Here is a 25574-nt window from a genome sequence, read left to right on the forward strand (position 1 = left end):
AACAAACACGTTTTCAGCAAGGCATGGTGATCTCCAACTTTCACTTCAGTACTCAGAAAGCTGAGGCTGAAAAGGACTGCCCTCAATTTGAAGCCAGCCTAGACTCCATGAGTTTGAGGTCAGCCTTGGCTTTGGCTTCAAAGTGAGACCCTGTCTCAAAAACTTGAGTAAATAAAACAAACAACTCTAATTATAATTTGGTTATTTTACCAAAACTTTGAGAGACACCAGTAACACTGACGTGATTAGCATTATGAGTATTTGGTCACAAAAATATTTATCAACACTAAAAAGTAAGTACCATGAGAACAAGAGAAATAGCATCAGAATTCAAATCTGTTAATAACCCTTTTCCCTTAACTGAAAATACTGGAGACAAGCAGTTTTACTAAACGGTTGTATACATGCACACATACATACACACACACACAGAGAAAAGGCCAGAACAATACATTTAAACTACCAATCCAAACATTCGTCAGAAGTCCTAGACAATACTTATGTCACCTAGCAACAACCTAGACTCAGTAAGTTCCATTTAATTAATGTAAAATGATCACATCTAGCTCAAGATTTTCATCCACAATACAAAGCAATCAGTCTCCTTTCCTAACTCAACAACTGCTAAGCGCACAGAATGCACTGCAGCTTTATTATCCTTCTGACAAAAAAGTTGTAAAAAAATTGGCCTGTAGATACTCAGGCCAATATTTAATATGGTTCTAAATATTTCAATTAACTATTTTTTATTGCTCAAAACAATCTGATATTAGGCCTTTTTATAAATTTCACAAATATATGTAGTAAGCCACACACCATACCTGGTTATCCTAATAACTTTAGATCAAATTAGATTGTATATGCTACAAAGAATTGCCAGTTGCATGAGAGGTAGCAGTGTCAATGAGATGGGATGAGTTCACCTTTTCAGTACTTCCATATACTTAGAATCACACACACACACACACACACACACACACAATCACAACTTTTATCTCTCAAAAAACTACTTAAGTACTGTCATGAAAAAGAATACCAAAATTTATCCTGTTACATACTCATTTTCTAGAAATATTCAGCTCAGTAGTTATTCATGAGAGACTAAACAAGAACAGGAAAAAAAAAAAAAATATATATATATATATATATATATATATTTCTTTGCATAAAAAGCTGAAATAGAAAAATAATTCAAATAGGCTGTGGATTAAGTACTTGTCCCACAAGCACAAGGACCTGAGCTCAGATTCCCAGCGTCCACCTAAAAAGCCAGCAGAGTGAGTGCCTATAAGCCCAGCATTGCATAGAGATGGAGGCAGGAGGATCCCTGAAATGTGCTGACCACCTTTGTGCAGTTAGTGAGCTACAGGTTCAAGAAGAAACCCTCTCTCAAAAACTAAGGTAGAGACCAATAGAAGAAATCCAACACCAACTTCTAGACTGTATACATACCTGTACATTCACTTGCACAGCACATACACAAACACACACAATAGGAGGTAAATTCCAAAAACATTCAACAACAGAATCAAAGAGGTGTTGGGTAGATGGAAGCAAGAAGCGGGAGGGGAAGCACCATTGTGCTCAGATACGGTCATAACTTAGGTTAATTCTAACATAGATGCGGCAACAACAAATACCATTGCCTAACCAAATCATTTTGTTTCTTTTGATCTCATTTGTAAACTATAAGGTAAGACTAAATGAACTTCATGCATAACACACAATGAAGTTTATGTGAAAGCTACAGGGTCACTCATTCTGCACGAACAGACATGATCTACCACAGGAGAAGTCACACCTCTCAAGCAAAGGATATCATGAGCGTGGAACACACAAATCCACAACAGGTTATATCAACAAGTCAGAGCTGACCAAATGTGGTAATGCCATAATGTAACTACTTGGGAGGTAGAAGCAAGAGGATCTGAGTTTGATGACAGTGCTACAGTCTATAAAAAAAAATTAAAAAATAAAAAACAAAACCAGCAGCCCCGAACTGCCAAAAATCATATTCACACAGTCTGTAAAGTTCCTTAAGTGGAAATTAATCACACATTTACTCATTTAAAAATATAGAAAGAGAATCCAGCTCTACCAAAGGCAAAGGAAACAAGAATTGAAAAACCATAAAGGCAAAACTGACATTCCCTGGTAGAAATGACAACACAGATCATCTATGGAGCAGACATGTAAATGCACATATTCACAAAATATATTCAATGCTAGAGCACTTGCCTAGCATAAGCTAGGCCCTGGATTGAATCCACAGTATTGGCTGTAGAGAGAGAGAGAGATGGAGAAAGAAACAAGCAAGGACTTTCTCAAACCTAGTATATCAAAATAATTCACAGGCCTATGCTCCAACTTCATGATCAAAAATGCTTGCCTTAAAAATAAATGAACCATCTGCTTCAGGTAAGAAGCAGCAATAGGAATAAATTCTAAGTTTCCTACCACATTCAATAAATCAGTATCTGTAACAGTTTTAATGTAAACTTTATTCTTAGTACTATGTTAAATATTACACAAGAACAGAAAGGTTAAGATCTCTGTCCACAGGAAAATCTCCTCAATCTTATTTTTAAGACACAGTGACAAAAAGTTCAACAATTTCAACCCTGTATACATTTCAAGACGTCTTGAAGCTAGAAGTCCCATAAACAGATTTTTATAAATAAAACAGATCCAGATATTCAGAAACAAACTACATCATCAAAGGCAAGAGAAAGAATGTCTTGAATGGAAAACTTTACAGGTAGGTACATTTTACAACAGAAAATAAAGTAACTGTTTAATCAAAATTATTAAGGTAAAAAACAACCATCAAAAGACCTGGAATTTCTACAAAATGAACATGAATGCAAATACTAAAATTATTATGGTTAAGAGAGAAAAAAGTTTGAGAATTTCTAAGTTCAAGCTAAGTGACATTTTTATTGCTTGTGGTAATAGATATAATTGGTGTCTGTCTACTCCTAAGAGTGGCAGGACCATAAATGGCTATATGTGTCAACTAAGTCTAAGAAAGTTCAGCACTTCACTAAGTTCTACTTTTAAGCGAGTTATAAAATATCTAATTATAGTTTATAAACTGCTTTTTTTCAGTGCTACCTCAGTAATTATTCCTAAATTCTTTTTTAATATTAACTGCTGAAACAAAGCAATTCTAGCATTTCCCCCTTAAGTCAAATTAGGTAATCTTAGATCTACAGTGGTTCTATTGTCTCTTGATGGAATGATGCAATATACTTTTTTTATAGCCCACCACAAACTTTCATATATGTTATTCTACACATTTCAACAACCTTATGAAGGAAAGCAAGAATTATTGCCATTATTTCATTGATAAGGTAAAGGGAAAATTAGGTCAATTAGTACAAAGTTCACTGCTAGAAGTACTTGAATTAAGAATAAAACACACAAGCTCTGACTCCACGTAATTTATATTCCAGCATCAAAGGAATGGAAATAAGTTCCAAATCTCTAACTAAATTTTGATTTTAATTCTAAATCTTAATCTAACTCTTTAAAGTCTGCACTCTTCCCATTTCAAACTCTAATAAATATCATAGACACTAAGAGCAAATGCAAGCAATAATGAGTCTTTCAAAGAACACGTGTACAAAAGCACATTTAAAAAAAAAATTCAAATATAGTAAATACACTGTAAAGTTTGCTTTCTTTAATCTAATGAATTTATCATACTACAGCACACACAATTCACTGACAGAGCAAATAACATTAGCTCTAAATTATTTATGCTACATATGACTTAGAGAAAACAAATGTTAAAATATCTTCACTCTTTCTAATCTATTCTTAGTGTTACTGTATTCCAGCCTGGACTCTAGTAAAAAACATAACTGACATGATTGGGGATGGAATGTCTATGAAAGGCCTATGTATTAAGTCTTGGTCCCAAGCTCAGGGTGTTATTGGGAAATGGTGGCAACACTGAGAGATAGGGTCTGGCTGGAGAAAGTTAGGTCACTGGAGTAGTCTTGAAAGTGTTATTTGACTGCAGTCTCTTTCTGTCCCTTTGTTTACAAGAAGCTTGTTCCTGTACATAGTCCCACCAATGCTGCCTCACCAAAATGCCCAAACTCAGTCTACTGACTATAGATTAAAAGCTAACACAGTAAGTAATCAACTAAAATAAGTAAAATTATTAGAGTTCTGTTTCTGTGGGTTTTTAAACCTGAAAACAAAAATTTTATTACAGCCAGGTGGTGATGGCACACGCCTTTAATCCCAGCACTAGGGAGGCACAGGCAGGCAGATTAATATGAGTTCCAGACCAGCCTGGTCTACATAGAGAATGAGTTACAGGACAGCCAGAGCTATAAGAGAAGCCCTGTCTCAAAAAACAAAAACAAAAACAAAATTTATTACTATATATACACTGACGCTGTCCTAACATAAAAACTGATGTTTTTAAGAACAGGAGGTATACACAAACTCTGCACATAAAGGATTTCTAGTCAAGAAAATACAATGACAACTGCTATGAACAAAGATCAATGAGCCCAGGAGATAGCTTATTATCAACTGCATGGATTACTATTTTAACTCTTACTACAAAGTATTCAATCCTATTATAGGCATATACAGATAGGTTTCAGTTTCACCTGTATAACCCATATGACACACACGACTTACCTCATCCTGGACACCACTGGTAGTAGTCAACTTGCTTCCATCAGTGATTGTAATTATTATTGCTGGCTCCAAGAAAAAAGGGTTTCTTCCCTAAAGCCAAAAAAAAAAAAAAAAAAAAAAAAAAAAAAAAAAAAAAAAAAAAAAAGAATATTAAGGCTTAAGGGCTTAACTTTTAGTTACAAAGCCAATCTTAGAACAGAATGTCCACAATCCCCCTGGAATGCATACCATCTCCATTTTCACTTTTAAAACATTTTTTATTGCATTTAATTTACTTTGTGTGTGTGTGTGTGTGTGTGTGTACTCAAATGTCAGAGTATGTGTGGAGGCTGGAGGACAACCTGTGGGCATCTGTTCTCTCCTACCAAATGGGACCTGAGAATCAAATCAGTTTGTCAGGCTCAGCAGTCAAATGCCCTAACCACTGCACCATCTCACTAACACTACTTCTTCTAGTAGTAAAATTTACATAATAGATACCTGTGTGCACATTTAAAAACAATCTTTTTAGAATACATACTGATTAGAGAGATGAACATGGATTTCTCATGCTTTATACATCCTCTTGTTTCCATTTTTACAGTGTGCACTTGTATTTGTGCACCTCAAAGAAGTTCTGAAATTTTGTATTACGTGTAGGAGTGTTTGGCCTGCATGCATGCACATGCACCATGTGTGTGGTTGGTGTCACAGAGGCCAAAGGAAAACAGGAGGCTGTTCAGATGCCCTGAAACTGGAGTTGTGGACAACTGTGGGTACTGGGAATTGAACCCTAACCTGGAAGAGCAGAAAATGTTCTTAAACCACTGAGCCATTTCTCTAACCCCGATATTTAATTTCTTAAATGGTATCCTCATAGCTGAATTCTGGTAATTTGGTTTTGTCCCGCCCCCCCACCCGGAGGCTGTCAAAACGATGATAATAATCACTTTTCAGCCTTTTGACTAAGATCAAGTATGGTACAAATTGGAATAATAAAGATAGTACTAGCAGAATATGGTGGTACACACCTGTGATTGCAGTATGTCAGAAGTTAAGGGACCATGAGTAACACAGCAGAACTATCTCAAAATACAAAACAGCAGACTAAAACTTCGATACAATGGTACACAGTTGAAATTCTAGCACTAAGAAACTGATTCAGGAAGACAAGTGATTTCCAGGACATAGACATTTTAGAAAGCAAAACTTGTTTGAAAGTGAAGATGCTTACACAGAGTGATGCATAACCACACAGTCTCCACAGCTCAAGACACTGAAGCAAAATTCAGGACTAGCCTGAGCAACATAATAAAACCCGTATCTCAAAAAAGATAGGGGGTAAATTCAAATACTCTGTTATCATCATCGGCAAAAAATTGAATGGTTTTATTGGATCTGACAAAAGGATATGACAAAGTTTAGTAATTATAGGAATTACTTGGTAAAATGTAGTTGTTCATTCAGTGTTTATGAGACCAGTCTGAGAGATGCTGATGTCCACAGACCACACCTAATAGTAAAGGATTATATGCATAAATCATGTATAGTTTATTAGCCCATACTCACTACCTGCTGAATAAATTTATAGTTACAGTTATATGGTTATAATCTAATCATCATAAAGGAGGAGATTAAGTACTTTGATGAAGTCATGCAAAGTTGTAAGTAGCACATATATTTCTCAAATTGATGTCAAAGAAAAAATGTTATAGAAAGTGAAATCTAAAAAAAAAAAAAGAAAAGAAAACAAAGTGAAATCTTCTGTTGGTTAGAACCCCACCTTTGGAATAACATACATTTTTTAAAAAGCTAGTCAATGATAATTCCAACATTGAGGAGACAAAAACAAAATGATCCCTTGGGTTTGCAGGGCAGACAATCTAGCCAAATAGGTGAGCTCTGAGTTTACTGAGAGACTCTGTCCCCAAGAAATAAGGTGGAGAAGAAACTGAGAAATGAATTATTATTGACTTCTGATCTCCACATCCACATCCCAAATTTTATATACACTCAGAGACAGAGACAGGCAGAAAGACTGACAGAGACAGAGAAACACAGAGAGATTGATTCTAAATACACAACAGCATTAAAATATCTCGGGAAAGCTGGGCAGGGTGGTGCATACTTTAATCCCAGCACTCTGGAGGCAGAGGCAGGCAGATCTCTCTGAGTTCAAGGGCAGCCCGGTCTACAAAGTGAGTCCAAGACAGCCAAAGCTACACAGAGAAACCCCATCTTGAAAAAACAAACAAACAACCCAAGAACCTTCTAGAAAGAAAACATAATTACTAACTTCCCTTTGTATGTTAGATAGAAGGCATTTTGGAAAGCATTACATTCTACTGCTTCTTGTACCAGTCACAGTGGAACTCAATTCTAAATTCAGGTCTTCTCACGAAGCCACATATTAACAATGTCCATCTCCACCTCAGTCTTGTCTCACTCAGTAAAAGGCTTGTTATATTCCTTATTTAAAAACCTAACCAATTCCTACTTATTCCAAAATACCCAGTTTAAATCTGTTCTTCCATGAAGTCTTCCTTATTACTAAGGCCTTCAGTAGCCAAACCTTCCATTCTACAAAATCCAATACTAAAAATTTTGAGTTTTATATTACGATAAACATTCCTTCAAATAAACTTGGGGTTTTCAGTGGTTTTGTAGAGTATATTTAAAGTCCAGCCATAGAGTATCTGTGAGACACTTGAGTTAGTAGGCTTTGATACCACAGAATGTGTCAGGGGTAGCCTGAACAACATAAAAAAAGCTCTCTCAAGAAAGAAAAAAGAAATGATATAGATACCACTTTCACAACAATGAGAACATAACACTACTGTACCGTAGATTAAAAGTTAAGGGCACCATGGAGATGCACCAGCAAGTAAAGGCCAAGCCCGACAATATCTCCAGGATCCATATTGTAGAAGAGTGTCCCAAAAAAATTATTCCTGATCATGCATGGCATGTGTGTAAAGACATATACATATGTGCAGATGTTATTTTTTAATGATTTAGATACTAAACTTTTGTTGGATGTTTTTTCTTTTACTTATGATTTAAAATAGGTATCATCTAGTTGGGAACAAGAGAAATAGGTCAGAAGTTAAGAGCACTTGCGACTCTTACAGAGGATCTGGGTCCAGTTCTCAGCACCAATTTGATGACTAACAATCTGTAACTCTAGTTCCAGAAAGGCCTAATGCCCTCTTCTAAGCTCTATGGGCACCAGGCATACAAATGGTGCACATACTTACATGAAAGCAAAACATTCATACACATAAACAAGCCTTTAAAAATAATACTATATACATAAACTAATATTGCTTACTATTGTTTCACTTAGTTTTGTTTTTATTCTATCATAAGCACAATGCAAATTAACTTTTATAGGCCAGAGAATCGGCCAACTTTTTAATTAAATAGCAAAAAGCTACCTTATATTACGACCTTTGTGTATGATGCTCACTCCAAATAGTTGACCATTTCCCTCATGAAGTAGGTTTCCTACTAGTTGCACGTACAGATTCAACAGCTAACAACTGTTCAGAAAAAAATAAACTGTGTCTATACTGCATATGTTGTCTATTTTTCCCTGTCATTCCCTAAGCAATCCAACTATAATTCACACAAAATTTACAAGGAATTAGGCATTATAATCTACAGATAATTTATAGTTCAAAGAATGTGAATGGGTTTTTCTAGAACAAAAAACTGTCAGCTGCAATTTTACTAGTCTTATACTACACTCTCAAAAGCCATGCCAGAAATTATCGTACTACTGCAGATCTTGGCAATAACATAAAGCACTTACATTCTAAAAGTCAAATTTTCAGGCAGATGAAATGGTATAATTCAAGATGTGCTAGTAAGATTAATAAGCTGCAAAAGCCAGAACTTAAATTGTAAATCATAGCTATTCCATAGCATCAAGAAGTTGTATTTGGGCTCACAAGATGGCACAGCAGGTAGGCACTTGCTGTCAAGCCTGATGCCTTGAGTAAGATTCCCAGTCAAAGGAGAAAATCTACCAGTGAGCCACTCCCAATAGCTATCTTATGATCTCCAAACATACATGAAAAACACAACAAATAAAACGAAAATAAGTTATGTGGGTAGCACACAAGTTGTGCAACAACCTGGTTTGTGCTGCATCCAACCAGAGAATGCGACTATGATCAAACTGCTGTTTGTTATCTGTGGATTTTACAGTGCTGGTGACGAAACAGACCAGAGTCTCACACATGATACACGCATCTATTACTGAGCTGCACAGCCCACAATTGTCCTCGTAATAGTTTCCTGTTCTGTGATTTTGTACCAGTGTTTTGTTTTGCTTTGTTTTTTACGTATAAATCAATACATCTTCTCTCAACATAAAACAAACCACAATATACAGGAATAATTATTTACAAAAAACTACAAATTCCAGCCAGGCGGCACATGCCTTTAACTCTAGCCTTCAAGAGGCAGAGGCAGGCAGATCTTTGAGTTTGAGGTCAGTCTGGTCTACACAGTGAGTTGCAGAACAGCCGGAGCTACACAGAGAAACCATGTCTCAAAAAACAAACAAATGAACAAACAAAACACTTCCAGAATGCACCCACAGACACACACATGAATAAATAATATTAATGTCTTTACGTTTTGGGGAAAATCTACATAAAGATCAAAGACAGAAAAAATCATCTTGGCACTAATTATTCCCCTCTCTAATAGGGAAGATCCTTCTATGAAGTAAGCAAATCTCTCTCTCTCTCTCACACACACACATACACAAACTCACAAATAATTACAAAACTAGAGACTAACTAAAGGTAATCTATAATATACAAATGGAGTGCTTTTACTTCTTCAGGGTGAAAATCCCTATGCTTTAGAAATGAAGGAGCTTATTTCGCATGAGTTTCAAATGACCAACAGTAGCAGGAAGGGCTGCTGCAGTAGTTTCCTCATATACAGTTCCCCACAAAACCTCCCCTGCTTTTCACAGCACTTACTCTCAATGGCTGAATAAAAAGTTGACACTTTCTCTGTCAATATTATTCATTCATCAAATTAAAAGCTTTAGTTACCTATCAGCACCAACTATTTTTCATGTTTTAAAACACAAAGAAATTTTGCACTCAATAAGTCTGTATTAGAATTCTATTTAAATCCAATGTGTTATAAGCTGATGCCAAGCCTATACTCTTTAGTTCTCTGATCTTATATTTAGAAGACTATTTCATATTTATATTCTTATCAGAATGCATACAAAAGCACTTAATTTGAGTTTGCGTAATTCAAAATCCTGAAAAAGCAATGGAAGCATAGATTCTTATTGTGCTCTTAAACCAGTGCTAATTAATCTGAAGCAAATGAAAACTAGTTCTGAGCACTCAGTACAAAATGTTGTGGCCATATGTGCTACTGCCCTAGTTTTCTTACAATGTCACCACATTCCACACATGTGCACAGCTAAGAGCCTGACTACCATTTTGCTATGGTTGCGGCTCCTATTGAAGGAAAAATGTGAACCAAGAGTTAGCTCTCTGCCTCTCCTACCACAGCACCTTTATGTATTAACCCATATCTATTACTCAGTCTATCAGTCTCAGTGTTTTCCTATGTGACAGGAAGAAATGCCTACAAATAAGCAAGTAAATATTAAAATGTATATCCCTCAGCAAAAGCTATCACCAAAAGCAACAAATTTTTAATTTCTAAAAATAGCTCATGATTTTCTTCATCTAAAACTTCTTTTTCAAATAAATAGCCATAAGTAAAGAAATGTTAAAAAGTAGAGCAAGAACTGGGTGTGGTGGCACACACCTTTAATCCTAGCACTTGGGGAGGCAGAGGCAGTAAGATCTCTGAGTTCCAGATCAGTCAGGGCTACACAGAGAAACCTTTCTAAAACCAAAAAGTAGAACAGATATGACTTGAGAGTAATCAACAAACGTTCCTGAACATAAAATACTGCTACTCCTTCCAAAGGGTTAGGTTCATTAAATTATGAAGATGGGTATATAACTGGCTAATTATAGATCCCAAACAAAATATAATTACTGAAGTTAGTAGATTTCAAAGTCTTACTTCCAGAGTCAATATTCTAAAACCAAAATGGTAAATTTTATGTTTTAGAACCTGAACTTTTTATTAAAATCTCAAATGCTGTGGCACAATTTTCTGTCATATATCAAACTCTAGTCAATTTTTTCTTAAGATTTGTTATTTTATGTCTGAGTATTTTGCCCACATGTATGTATGTATACCACTTACATATCTGCAACGTAAAGAAGTCAGAAGACAGGGCTGGATCCCCTGAAATTAGCATTACAGACAGTTGTGACCAGTAGATGCTGGGAATCAAACCTCTGTCCTCTACAATAGCAGCCAATGCTCTTAACCACTGAGCCATCACTACAGCCTCAAAAGCACTCATCTTAAACTATGCTTTTAAAATAGTCTGTCTGAACGGGAATGGTGGCACACACCTTTAATCCCACCACTACGGGAGGCTGAGGCAGGCATATCTCTGTGAGTTTGAGACCAGCCTGGTCTACATAGTGAGTTCCAGAACAGCCAGAGCTCTGTTACACAGAGAAAAGGTACAGCTCACTATACATAAAGGATATATTAGAAACTCATTAGCCAAGGTTGCTTATTCTATTCTTAACACATCTTAAACATTTAAAATGATTAGACGTTTACTAAGAAATCCCAAATACTCATGAAAGTTAAAAATGCTTAAGATTAAAAAATAAAACTTTAAAAACTTTCCAAGTTTATGTTGGGCCTAGCATCTAACAGCTGTAATCCTTGCATTTATCTGGCTGCAGGAAGGCAATGCATTAACAGCCAGTCTGAGCTACTTTGCCAGTGGAAGGCCAATGAAGCTACGTTTATTAAGATCATGCATCAAAACAAAACAGAAAAAGCTACTGCACAAAAACTTAGCATCTTCACATAATTAAGAAAAAATGTTAAAATTGTAAACTCAAAGAAAGATTTTCAAGTTAATTCTACTATAGATTTGTATCCCAATATGATCCCTCTTTTAGCCCTGTAATTTCTTACATGGAAAATATAACAGCATTGAAAACATGGAATAAAAAGGTTTGAGCAAAAGTACTGACTCAAACTCTAGTACTGAAGAAAAAAAAAAGTAGGGCGATGTAACATTTATACCAATAGTAACTAGGTAATTCTATTCTGGAACTTAATTTAAAATAAATAATAAAAACAAATAACCTTCACCATAAAATTAAAGAATTACTAATGCTTGAATTTGTAAAAAGCTAACTTAAGGAACAAATGATAAGCCTAATTTAATAATTTAAACAGAATTTGGGGTTTACATTTAAATGGATCCTAAAGTTTGAAAAAGATTAATAAATTCATTTTGGTAATTCCTAAAAAGTAGTAGCAGGCAAACAGAATTTATACTGGCACAGAAAGAGAAATGAAGGTGAGAGGATAATTTTACTGAAGAAATGCTAATATTATGGATAAAAAACCTAATATGCCAATCCTATTACAAGGAATAAAAGGTGAAATTAATGTGGGAAAAATTAACGCTGCAAATTGTTAGATGACAATAGATAAAATAAATGCAAAGATGTAAACATGTTTCCAAAGTCTGGTAAATGAAGACAAAAAGATTAAAACTCAATTTGCCTCACCCAGATCTGTCTATCCTATCCACAAGTTTAATGATCTCCTTCGGTTGCTCACTACCACAAAATCTAGACACTACCCGGCAAAATCTTTTATTATTCTATTTTATGTATATGGGTGTTTTGCCCACATGTAAGTCTGTATACCACATGTATGCCTGGTATCCCAGGGTGTCAAATCCTCTGGGACTGAAGTTACAGATGGCTTTGAGCTGTCATGTAGGTGCTGGGAATTGACTAGGTCCTCTCAAAGAGCAGACAGTGCTCTTAACTACCGGACCATCTATCGGACCAGCCTCCTAAATCATTTCTTGAACTCAGCAATCAAATGTAATCTCAATACTAGCAAGCAGATCTTGATTGTATGACAAAGTAGGATGATTCGGTTACTTCTCTCTAAACATCCACACCACAAACAGGCCTTCAAAAGAATAAATTTACTCACATTACTGTTTTTAAAAACAAAAACATAGGAGTCCTAGAGAGACAGCTCAACAGTTAAGAGCACTGGCTGTTCTTCTAGAGGACCATGGTTTAATTCCATGAGGGCTAACATCCATAACTCATTTCAAGAAATTCAACGCTCTCTTCTGGCCAACAAGGGCACCAGGCACATGTGATACAGACATAAATACACCCCAAACACCTATACACATAGAATAATTTTCACTTTTTTAAATTAAAAATTTTTAAATAACTTGGAATTTTGCAACAGCTTTCTTTCTATATAGTGAGAAACTAGTTGATATGTTACAGATCACAAAAACTAGTAACAAAGCTTTACATTTTTTAAAGGAAAAGAAGTTCACCACAATTGTATTAATTTTCATATGATAGGGTTGAAAGTAAATCTTAACTGGGTAAGATACAGTTAGTTTCAAGGCTTTTTAGGGCTTTTTTTTTTTTAATGGCTTTTAATTTAGTTTCCTATCCAGGCCTATCTTTCAAAAACCGTTTTATTATCTGTTCTATAGTTCCAGAAGCCAAATTCAAGGCTTCATACAGTACAGGCAGGCAGCATGAAGTAATAACCCCACAGTACTCCCAAATGTCTATAAGCCTTCTTAGCTGCCCAAAGAAAACAGACACTGGCTTTAGCATATTAATATAGGCCATAAAGAACAGGTGTCACATATCTGTGAAAATACAGACTGCAACTTTAAAATCTTACTATATACATTTCATTGTAACAGAAACTCTATGAACATGATATAACACTTTTTCAGTTAGAACCTGCATTCAAAAGAACCTTACTTGAGATCAGACATTATCTACTGTGGTTAATAAGGCTACACCATAAAAATTAAAACAAAGACCTTTTAATCTTCCAGTTAGGACTATTTTTCTGCATGTGATCTCTTCTAACTTACTGGTTAAAAGTCTCTTTTCTATTCATAAAAGTATATAACTGACCATGAACTATCACAATTTAGGCATTACCAAAGGCCATGAAAATTATCTGTTTAGCTAAATCCTGACAATTCAAAAGTATTATGCCTTGTCATCTCATGAGCACAACCTTTGTGCCATCATCCACTGTATTTGCAGCCTAACTTTTCTCAGTACTCTGAATACTCAATCATCTTAATTAACTTTCTTATTTAAAATAATTGTTTTTAACTTTATATTTGAAGTTTTTAATCTTGAAGTTCCAAAATAACCCTAAGAAAAGTTTATGTTTTCTATTATCTAACAACATTCAACAGTTTTAAGACTAAGAAAATGTCTTAATAAACCAATATCAATTTTGTCATTCATTAATCATAAACTATTATCTAACAGGTAATATTACAATGATCTTTGCTCACATACTTAAAACAATTAATCAAGTTTTGTAGAAAGGAAGATCCTTGTTAGGCCCATATTATATTTGGGCAAATCAAACAGGAAAGAGTCCATGGTCTCTTAAGGTACAGATTACAGAAAAGTATATAAGGATTAGAATAAATTTTCATTATGAAAAGTTACTAAGCTGACAGAATAAAAAGTCTTTTCCACATACATCAGTATCTCAATATATAAGTAACTAAATTTCAAATAGTATATACCAAAAATACACTTCCTATTTAAAAAGTCATTCATAGATTTATCCCATTAATAGCTTTTCCCTTACAAAGCCACAAAATGGGAACATCATACACTTGAACTCCTTGGATAAAGTTGTCTTCTAACCTATCCATGCTAACCATCACCAATGTGAGTTCTAAAATATAGTCCTAGAAATAAAATGATCTGAGAAGACTAAAGGTGTTTCTTATTTTGAAATTCACAAGTATGTTTGCATGTGACTATTGGTATGAAACTGCTTTTGAAAGATAAATGAAGATTTCATGAAAGACTTCAGTTAAGTTTTTTAAAATATATTTTTAGAACATATTGAAACTCAAAATTAAAACCAAGAAACAAGTTCCCTACAGCAAAAACTATGACTTCAGCAGGAAGTAATGGACAGCCTCCTGTGGTGAGAGCAGACAGTGTATAACAGAGATTCTACAGATGCACAATAAAAAGCTTTTACAATCCTGGTGTTTTCCTTAACAATGAGAATAATGGTCCTTTATCAGCTGAGTTCCTACCACAAGCCAGGTAGTGATTTTACAGGTTGATTAACATATTTCTAATCCTTACAAAACTTTCAAGATCGGTACTGACATTTTATGGATGAGAAATTTGAAGATCAGAGATTAAAGGACTTGTCAAAACATAAACTGTTAAGTGTGACAAACCAGCATGTATACTTTACAAATAAAGTTGGAGATTTTGTTGTTTGGTTTTGGTTTTCTCTCAATATTCTAGAGAGAAAAGCAGGAATAAACAAACTAGGTTCCCATTATTTCAGTTTTTAAAATCCAAATGAAAATTCACAAACTAGATTACATTACAGTAATAAAGTGTGTCACATCACTCAACATTCACAGCAGTCAGCTGCGCTCTTCTATTCAGTTTTCCTGGTGGAAAGGTAGGAGAGGCTACAGGGCTTGCCAGGAAATCACCAGTATGGCAGATATCCAAACACAAGCCTTTAGTCAAATTTTTCTGACTCAAAACAGAAGGCTTGGCTTAAATATTTTCAAAACCATCTTAGACAAAAAGAAACCATAACAGTTACCAAACTACAAAGCTGTCTAGGGAAGTTATTACTGTAGACCTATTACTGGCTGGCTTATATGAAAAGATCAGCTAATTAACTGACAAGTTATTAGCTGTATATTAACTACCTAAATCATAAAGTAAAATGTTAAAATGTGTAAACAAAAATTCTATTAACTGCCTTGGTCCAGGGAGATGGATCAGCAGACAGACACACAGACACACACACACACACACACACACACACACACACACACACACAACTGTAAAATTTATTATTATAACCTTGTCCTTAAACCCAAAGTGAAGGAGAAATGGAAGCAATTAAGGTAACAAATAATATTTAGATAAAATGTTACACAAAAGGTTAAATGTAACAGCTAAATAAAATGTTATTTTCAAACAGGAATTGCAAGACTTCACAGTGGATCTTTTGTCAGAATAACAGAAAATCTGCTGACTCTACCTTGGAATAATACTCATTAAATTATAAGTAACTATAAGTTATGTATGACTACTTCAAATCAATTACAATCTTTTGAGATGTTCCAATGTTTCATAAGTTGGAATAAATTAAGCATTTAAATTTTTCAGGGCATTTCTTCTACAAATTTAAGATACACTAAACCACAAAAACAAAAAGTTGTCAGAAGATGAAGTACTGCTCAAGAGTAAATAAAAATTCACTAACCTTAAATAAAAAGGTTGGAGTAGAAAATAAAAACAATGAAGAAACTAAAGCAGGGGCTCAAACTATAGTTCAATAGAGTGCTTTCCTAGCATGCACAAAGCTTTGTGTTCAATCCCCAGCACCATACAAACCTGCATGGTGGAACACAGCACTCAGGAGGTGGAGGCAGGAGAATCAAGATATCAAGATCAAACTAGAGATAAATCAGTAGTTAACAGGACTGTCTGCTCTTGCAGAGGCCCCAAGTTTGGATCTTAGTATCCACACAGCAGTTTACAACTTTCCTTAACTTCAGTGCTAGAGGATCCAAAGCCAAGATACCAGACAGAAATGAAGTACACATATATACACAGAGGCACTAGCAAATATGCATACAATAAATATGTCAATCTTTTATAAGAAAATTCATGATCCTCAGCTACATAGTGAATTCAAGGCAGTCTGACACATTAAGAGCTTGACTCAAAAAAAACAAACAAACAAACGAAAAAAAGAGCTTGACTCAAAAAAAAAAAAAGCAAAAAACAAAACAACAACAACAAAAAAAAAACCAGAGTGGGAGGTTGAGGGGAGGACAAGTAAGATGGCTCAGCTGGTGCTTAGTAGCAAAGCCTGACCTGAGTTCAATCTATTGGGACTTCACGGTGGAAGAACAGAACCAAATTCTACAAATTCTCTCTCTAAACTCCAAAAGGCTATTTTGTCCCCCAATAAATAAGTAAATGTAATTTTAAAGCATACAGAAACAAAGAAAAGCAATACAAAACCAAAAATTCTGTATTATGTTTATAATCAGTAAAACATGCATAATTATATAATTATATAAATTAAGTTACAAAAATAGTTTATATAAGAAAATCAAATTTTAAAAATGGAAAAAAATGGAGTCATTATATGAGCATTTGTCTTCTAAAGAAAACATCCAAAATAATGATAATAATAAACCTCCCAAGGCATTTTAGAGCATAAATGTCAGAATCTTCTCATGTCTATCATGGCTGAAAATAAATTTAAATTTCAAATTACAAACGATGGCATAATTATGGCACTCTTCTCAAAGAACCTATAACATATTATAAGAAGGCTAAACAATTTTTAGTGTTTAGCCTTAAATTACCTAAAATCAGCTGAACACATTGGGTCAGCAGAAGCCTCATGCAGATACTTCAGTAGCTCTCTTGGCCTTTTACTTTACTGTATAGAATTTATTTGCCTCTTGTATTTAAGACATCCTAGACAATTTAGAACACAGTGATGTCCCATTCTGTCATTTTCTTCTGATATGCCAAAACCATGTAATTTCTTGAGTGTTTAGAAAACAGGTTTACAAATAAATAAATAAATAAATAAATAAATAAATAAATAAATAAATAAATAAATAAATAGGTGAGCCTGTAGCAGCAACTTTTTTTGGAAAAAAAAAATACACAAGCTCAGGGATGGAGAGATGGATCAGCAGTTAAGAGCACTGGCTGCTCTTCCACAGGACCGGGGTTCAATCCCCAGTACCCACATGGCAGCTCACTACTGTCTGCAATTCTAGGATCCAACACTCTCACATAGACATACATGCAGGCAAGCTACCAATGTACATAAAATAAAATATAAATAAATAAATAAATAAATAAATGACATAAGCTCCTGAAAGCTCCGTACAAATCAGACCTGTAGAAAACAAAAAATTCAAGGAAAATGTCTTCTGTCATATCTCTAACCTGTCAGTTAAATTTATATCTAGTTTTTCTTCAACATACTCCTTTAAAAATGTCTTCCCAAAAGAGGTATAATACTCATTCAGAAGAGCAAAAAGGATATTTATCAGAAGTAGAAGACAAGGAACAGCACAAAAACCTTCCACAGGGGCCTCTAAAAGACTTTACCCATTAGGGTATTGAAGCAGATGCTGAGACTCTTTAGCCAAACTTTGGACAGAGTGCAGGGTATCTTATAAAAGAATGGGGAGATAGAAATACCTGGAGAGGACAGAAACTCCACAAAGAAGCCAACAGAGCCAAAAATGTGGGTTCAGGGGAACCCTGCAGAGACTGATAAATCAACAAAGGACCATGTAAGGAGAGGACCTCAACCCCCTGCTCAGATGTAGCCCATGGGCAACTCAGTCTCCATGTGGGTTCCCTGGTAAGGGTAGCAGGGGCTGTCTCTGACATGGATTCAGTGGCCTCCCCCTGGCGAGGTGGACTAACTAGGCCACAGAGAAGGAGGATCAAGACAGTCCTGATGACACCTGATAGGTTAGGGTCAGATAGTAGGAAAGGAGGACCTCCTCTATAAATGGATGAGGGGAGGGACAAGAGTGGGGAAGAGAGAGGGAGGGTGGGACCAGATGGAGATGAGGAAGGGAGCTACAGCCAGGATACAAAGTGAATAAATTGTAATAAATAATAATAATAAAGAAAAAATTTTTAAACTGTCTTCCCAATATGTAACCCAGTTTCCATTCCATGTATTTCTTTAAAATTAAGTCTCATAATAATCAACTACCATTAAGACAACTTTGACAAAATCATATTGTTTAATTTTTCTCTCACACCTGCTTCCCTAGGATGAACTACAAAATACAAGGAAAAAAATCTCAACATGCTAATAGATTTCAAAGCATGTAATAATAGAACCCAACATTAAAGCGCACCAGACTTTTACAATTGTAATTTCAAACAGAGGAGAAGAAAAAAAAAAAAAAATACAGTAAACTGATCTGCACATCCTTACTTTGGATTTGTTTTGTCTTTTGAGGCAGCACTTCACTATGCAGATCAGGCTGCATTCTTGCTTTGATTGGAATTAAAAGTTTGCATTGTGACACCATGCCCATTTTACTATGTTTTTTAAAAAGTCTGTTTTGTCCCTAACATATTATATACATATACATATACATATATATTAATATGGGTACAATGAGTCAATAGTTGCTTATTTAGAATATGGTGACAATATCATTGCTCAACATATAGTCATCTAATGACAAAGTCAAGACTGGGCATTCCATATCCAGTATTGCTCGTCTCTAAAGCAATACATATATGAGGAGAATACTACGTGTAAAATCCTCTCTCACTACTACTTATTTAAAAATGCTTTTGAAAAGGACTTGCCAAGATTATCCAATAGTGCTGAAGAAACTAGACAGACACATATAAAAGTTGGATCCTTTATATTCACTGCATGTAAAAATCAGCTGAAGATTAAAAAAAAAAAACACCTAAATACATTCTAAAAAAATAATAAAAGATTCAGTAATTCCAATTAAGCAAACATTTATAGACATGAAAAAGTACAGGAAAAAAGTTAACAGACTCAACTACATAAAAACAAACCCTGCACACGAAAAGGGCATAATCAACAGTGTAAAAGTATAACCTACACAATGACAGATGATGTAGGAATTATCTGATAGTTAGTAAACAAAACATATAAAAAAATCCCCAAAAGCTGGGAATGTAGCTCAATGGCAGAGTACTTGCCTAGGGTATCTATGGCCATAATTCAACTCCCAACACTTTGAACAAACAGAATAAAAAACAAACAGAATCCCCTGTATGTGTGTATACGTGTGTCTTGAGTTCATGTTTAACTCAAGACTTTAAAAAAACATATCTCCAAAGACTGTATATAAATGGCTAATCAGCACATGAAAAAAAAATGCTTAATAATGATCTAAAAAACATGCAAATCAAAACAATAATGGTATCCTTTCACATCCATTAAGATGGCTAAAGGAGGTTAGTGAAGTTTGGTTGGGTCAGCGTAGTACTGCTGGCAATGTAAAACTGTGTAATTACTATGGAAGAAATTATGTAGAGTTCCTCAAAAAATTGACTATTTTTTGTTGTTGTTGTCTTTCAAGACAGGGTTTCATTGTGTAAGAGCTCTGCCTTGTCCTGGAATTTGCTCTGTAGACTAGGCTAGCCTCAAAGTCAGAGAGATACACCTGCCACTGCCCTAAGTGCTAGGACTACTGCCTGGCAAGATTTACTATTCTCTTTTAATGTGTATAGCCAAAAGAATTGAAAGCAAAGTCTTAAAGAGATACTTACATACGTACATTCGTTAAAGCATTATTCCTGTTAGTCCAGAAAATTCTGACAAAAACTCTACATGCTACAGCACTGATGAACCTTAAGGATTAGGCAAATAATCCTTAAACCATAAAAAGACAAACACAGCCATTGCGGTGGTGGTGTATGCCTTTAATCCCAGCACTGGGGAGGCAGAAACCAGGTGGATCGGTGAGGCCAGCCTGGTCTACAGAGTGAGTTCCAGGACAGCCAAAGTTACACACAGAGAAACCCTCTCTCAGAACCAAGCCCCAAACCAAAAAAAAAAAAAGACAAAGACACTCTAATTCCCTCAGCATCCATATAACCTACATACATCCACTTAGGTACTTTTTACATCATCTCTAGGTTACTTAAAATACCTAATGCAATCTTAATGCTATGTAAGTTGCATTTACTGAATAACATGGAAACATGTTCAGTACAGATTCAGGATTTGCTCAGAAATATCTGGTTGGTTGAATCCATGGATTAGCAAACCCCACAGAGGAAGGGTTCAACTATATTTATATTTATGCACATTAGTCTAACTCAAAAAAAAACAAAAAAAAACAAAAAAAAAACAACCAGTAAGTAGAAACAGGATCCTAAAGGAAGTGTAGGGAATAGAGGTTATTAATAGGTGTTTTGGTTCTGCAAGATGAAAAAGTTCTAGGCACATACTTGCACAACAATGTGAATATATCTAATACCATAGGCTTGCATACTTAAAAATGAAGACAGATAATTTTGTTTTCTACTTCTTAATTTTTTTTTTTTTTTTTAATAAGGAACTTTGGAATAGCAAGGTGACTTAACAGGAAAGGTACATGCCACCGAACCTTAGACCTGAGTTTGGAGCCAGGGACCAGCATGGTGGAAGATAAAAACCAACTCCTACAAGTTGTCTCTCTTATATCACATATGCAATGTGGCATGCTACCCACCCTTTCCCCACACGTCATTTAATTTTTTTAAACAAAAAAAATTTTTAATTAAGGGCTTAAAATTTTTGAAATAAGACAGATGATGTGGCTCTGTAGTAGGACCTTTGACTAACATGTACAAGGTTCTGGGTTTCATACCCAACCCACATAAAACTAACTAATCATTATTATTTCAGTTCACATTTCAGCAGTGTAGTCCATGCAGTGTACAGGGAAGTATAAGAAAAAAGAAAAAACATTTTCACTTGAGAAGCTTATCTATAGCTTAATAAATATATAAATAACTTAGTATTTATAGCTTAATAAAGAACTTGTTGATAATCTAAGGGAAAAGAAAAAAAAAAAAAAACCCTAAAATTCAAATAGGAATCACTATTTCACTAATTAACATTAAAAGAAAAACCTGGCCTGGTGTGGCTATACAGGCTTGTAATGGCAATGTTTAAGGTGGAAGCCCACAGACCTTTCTGCATTCAAGACCAGACAGTCTAGATAGTATGTTCCAGGCCTGCTAGTGAGACCAGCTCAAACCAAGACAGGGTCATCCAACTCATCTCACAAAAAACCCATCACTTTCAAATGGAGTAACTACTCCCACTGAAAAGCCTCAAAGCACTAAACATTTTTCTCTTTTTAAAATACACAGCAGGTCAGGCATCATTCTAAACAATCCAATCAGAGCTAAAATATTGGTAAGTGGCAGTAAAGAGTGAGGCACGTAAACCTAACTTTAAAAAAAAAAAGCAAACATTCAAGAAAAAACAAAAAACACAAAATATAAAAACATGGCAATCTGTGTAATAAAACTGCTCAATTTCTGTCTACTTTCTTAATCTTAGCTACTTGAGTTTATTTTCAGACTCTAACAAGATCTATACCATCTGAAACTGCTAATATGTGGACAAAATTTTTCAAATTTATCTGTAATAATAAGCAATTTATTAAGGTACTGCTTTTAAGATGAAGGGGTGACTAGAGGCCCACACTGATTTATGACTATAGAAATACCAGCAAATGGTATTAATTACCAAGTATTTAAAAGGACCTTCTATATAGGCATACCAATTGTTAGCAAAATATCCAAGGTGCTTGAGAAAAACATTCAAGAATGCTTTTGGCTCAGCTATTGTAACCTTAAATTCCAAGTATCCTACCTAAGTAAGAATACTCAGGTAACAAATGCAACACAGATATTAGTGTTCTTGCAATGATTATAAAAAATCACCTATGTGTCTGCATGTAGACAGAAAAGTTAGGTATGTGTACTGTTAACAACAATTTGGATCTATATCAAGTCATACAGATGCTCTGTAAGACTATCATGCTTCCAGCTAACCCACCTTCAACTACTGAGACTATATCCAATATTCCTATTATTCAGCATGAAATGCTTATAGACAAAATACTGAGGTTACACAATGAAGCTATCCTACAAAGTTCTTTTCCAAATACTCAAATGAGATTTAACATTATCAATCATCCAAAATTCTGACAGCCATCATATAATAAGAAATTTCAAATATTTAAATAAACAACAAAAAAAATGGTTTTATAATGGAAAATGCAGAAGCCTGATTTCTTCTAAATCAACTTTACGCAATAAAAAATTCCATTTATTCAGAAATCATAGCTTCTTAAATTATTTTAATGCTAGTTTCATTATGTGCAAATTCAGGACATAAACAAAAAGTATAGTACTGCATTCTGAATTCTAGCTGATTCACTAAAATAACCGAGAAGAATTATCCTTCCTTGTTGTCAAGTTAACAAACTTGATCTCCAGGTTAATTTTCTGTCAAAGTGATAAAGCACAAAAGCTCTGCCTTCAGCCTTAAACTCCCTACAAGTACACAAGTGTCCTGGGTCACTCCTTGGCAGTTCTCCTAGAGGGCCTTATGCTATGTTTTAAATATGTAGCAGGAGGTGGATGTAGCCAAATGTCCTTCCTTTTTATGAAATATGCCACAGAAAACCAGGAAATTACACAAAAAACACAACCTGACAACCAAATAAAGAAACCAAAAGCAAGTTTCAGATGTGTCTTTGAACTCAGCAAAATTTGGATTAAAATATTAAAATGACAGACTACATACACTACATACAAAAGAAAATGCTTTACAGAAACAGACCAGCAAGTGGAAAAGAATTATAAAATAAAGCAACAAAAAAAGAAAAGTACTGTGTTGAGTTACCTAATTAAATGATGTAAATGCTTTTCATATAATCTGACTTGTAATGCACACTTTAAATGCTATAGGACTAAATTCAACCATTTCTAAAGATGGTTACATGTTTAAGAATTATCCCCAATTGGGCATATATGTGAAGTCACAGGATTTCCTTATAATGTTCAAGATTTGTGAGTGCTGTGCATTATGGAACTTGGGAAAAGTATACATACAACATACACCCCTAAATGTAGCATTATGATCACAGTGCTTTGTGTACTGAATTCCTTGAGTCTGAAATTACTCCTCATGTGTACCACTGCATATTCTCTGGTATCTGTATTTCAAGAATAGCAATATTATAAAGTTATAATGGATCACCTCACATTCCCCTAAATGACTGCTGTATTTAATAGCTCTTCTTATTCTCACAGATGAGAAAAGGACTTTTGGGAAGCTTGAGGAAGACAAGAAAGCTTTGGTGTTTTCCAGAAAACATTTTCCCAAGGGTTAGGAATTTTTAAACTGTAAAAATTCTGAATCTGCCATTTATATCACACCTTCTACTGTATGTACTCAACCAGTTCCTGGACTCTGCTGAAACATCTTACCCTACCCTTTGGTGTAAACTAAACCCTAAAACATCTTACCCTACCCTTTGGTGTAGGGTAAACTAAACCCTAATCAGTCATTTCTTCCACCGTCTTTACTAATGCAACTGCGAGGTCAACTAATGGCAGTGACCCATTGCAATAGTTGCATATGTAGCCACATGTACTTTCAGACTGGTATATTGCTATCCTCCCTTTCATGTCTTTTATGAACTTTGAGGGACTAAAAACAAATTTGTGTAAACTTTCTGGCCAAGAACTCAGATTTGAATTCTGAATGCAAATGCCATTTAAAGGGGGAAGTGACACATGTAAGACCATATACTTTAGGTGTTTTGAACTGTGTGCACACTGTTTTTCAACCTCGAATGTTTTATATTTGCATTCCATGTTACATACTTTTGGACTGGATTGTGGTTTTGTACACATAAATAAAAACAACTCTTTTCTACCTTAGAATTCAACCTACCTGCCCATAGTTGTCTATGCCAGTTACTAATCTATTTAAATTTAACAAATCAAAAGCTGTCCTTAGGGATTGGCCAAGAGTCGTAAGTCCTTCTGCCTGAAGGTTTTTCAGTTCATTCATAAACGTTGCATGATTTTCTTTCCATCCAGCCTGAAAAGAAAGATGTAAGAATATTTTTTTTATCATTTGAAGCCTCGTACACACAAGGTCACTGATTATAATGTGATGTCCACCACGCAGGTATTCCATTTCGGGTTTGGATATTTAGCTTCACTTTTGATTGATATGGCCCCGGTACTGTGTTGTAACTGTTGTCTCTGGTGAGGAAACTCTTCCAAAGGTGGTCAAGAATGAACCTGCTTGCCCTACACCTTTTGATAAGTAACAACAGTCTTAACACTTTAATAACTTCACTAGGGAATGTGCTAAGTAACATCCTCCAAATTGTGTGTAAGGGGTGGGTGTTGCGAAGGTACTAGTGGAAGGCAGATGGCAGCAGGACTTCTTAAGTTGACCACAGCTGTCCCACCGATTGGTGGACTTCCTAGTTCCACTCTGTGATGACCAAGTCTCGAAGCCCCCCTCCTGGCTTCCCTGCCAGCTTGGCTGATTCCCTTTTAATGCAAACCCGGGCTAGGCAAGGCTGGGCCCGGCTGTCACTCGGGCTAACTTGAATAAATATCCCCCACAGTTCATTGCTGCCGCTCACGCCGCGGAGGGGAAATGTCGGCCATGTTGATCGTAGCGCCTCTGCCGCCAGGCCGAGCTGGACCCGGAGGGGACGGCAGTGGGCCAGAAACTGCCACCGCGCCGGCGCTCCCGAGCTGGGGAGGGGTGGGAGGCCGCAGGGGAAGGGACCTGGAGGCGGGAGCAGCGGTGGGGGAGGGGAGCATAATGAAGAGGGGGCGGGGAAGGGCGAGCTAGGAAGGAGCAGGGAAGGGGGGGAGGGCGAGGGCTGTTACCTTGATAGCATAGGGCGGCTCTTCGAAAGTGACCAGCATATACCTGTCTCCTCGGCTGGCAGGGTCCCGGGCACGGAGCTGCGGGCCAGGGTGGGGACGGGCGGGAGAGAGGGAAGCACGGAGGCGAGGTTAGCAGCCGAAGGAGGGTCGCGGGCCGCCCCCCACAGTACCGCACACGCAGGGCCGTCCCTCCGCCGTCCCCCCCCCCCGCACCCACAGCAACCCCACATGGGCCAGGCCCAGCAGAGCCCGCTCCCAGCTCCCGCCCGCCCGTCCGCC

At 35.8% G+C, this 25574-nt stretch overlaps 1 protein-coding gene across 3 annotated transcripts in view; it reads right to left on the reverse strand.

The window, feature by feature from the left end:
* Positions 1-25574, reverse strand: part of Ints6 (integrator complex subunit 6) — a 72434-nt gene that overhangs the window by 45927 nt on the left and 933 nt on the right. For 2 of the 3 annotated variants that reach the window (XM_055609643.1, XM_055609642.1), the window contains exons 2-4: positions 25296-25373; positions 24334-24483; positions 4663-4752 (exon numbers count right to left, since the gene is read on the reverse strand). In XM_055609643.1, coding sequence (XP_055465618.1) covers positions 4663-4752; positions 24334-24483; positions 25296-25373 — 318 coding nt within the window. Of the gene's footprint in view, positions 1-4662; positions 4753-24333; positions 24484-25295; positions 25374-25574 lie in introns of those variants that run through there. The other variant, XM_055609644.1, reaches the window with a different exon arrangement.

Source organism: Psammomys obesus, unplaced genomic scaffold, assembly GCF_907164565.1.
Source record: "Psammomys obesus unplaced genomic scaffold, mPsaObe1.curated_primary_1811, whole genome shotgun sequence".
NCBI classification, from domain to species: Eukaryota; Metazoa; Chordata; class Mammalia; order Rodentia; family Muridae; genus Psammomys; species Psammomys obesus.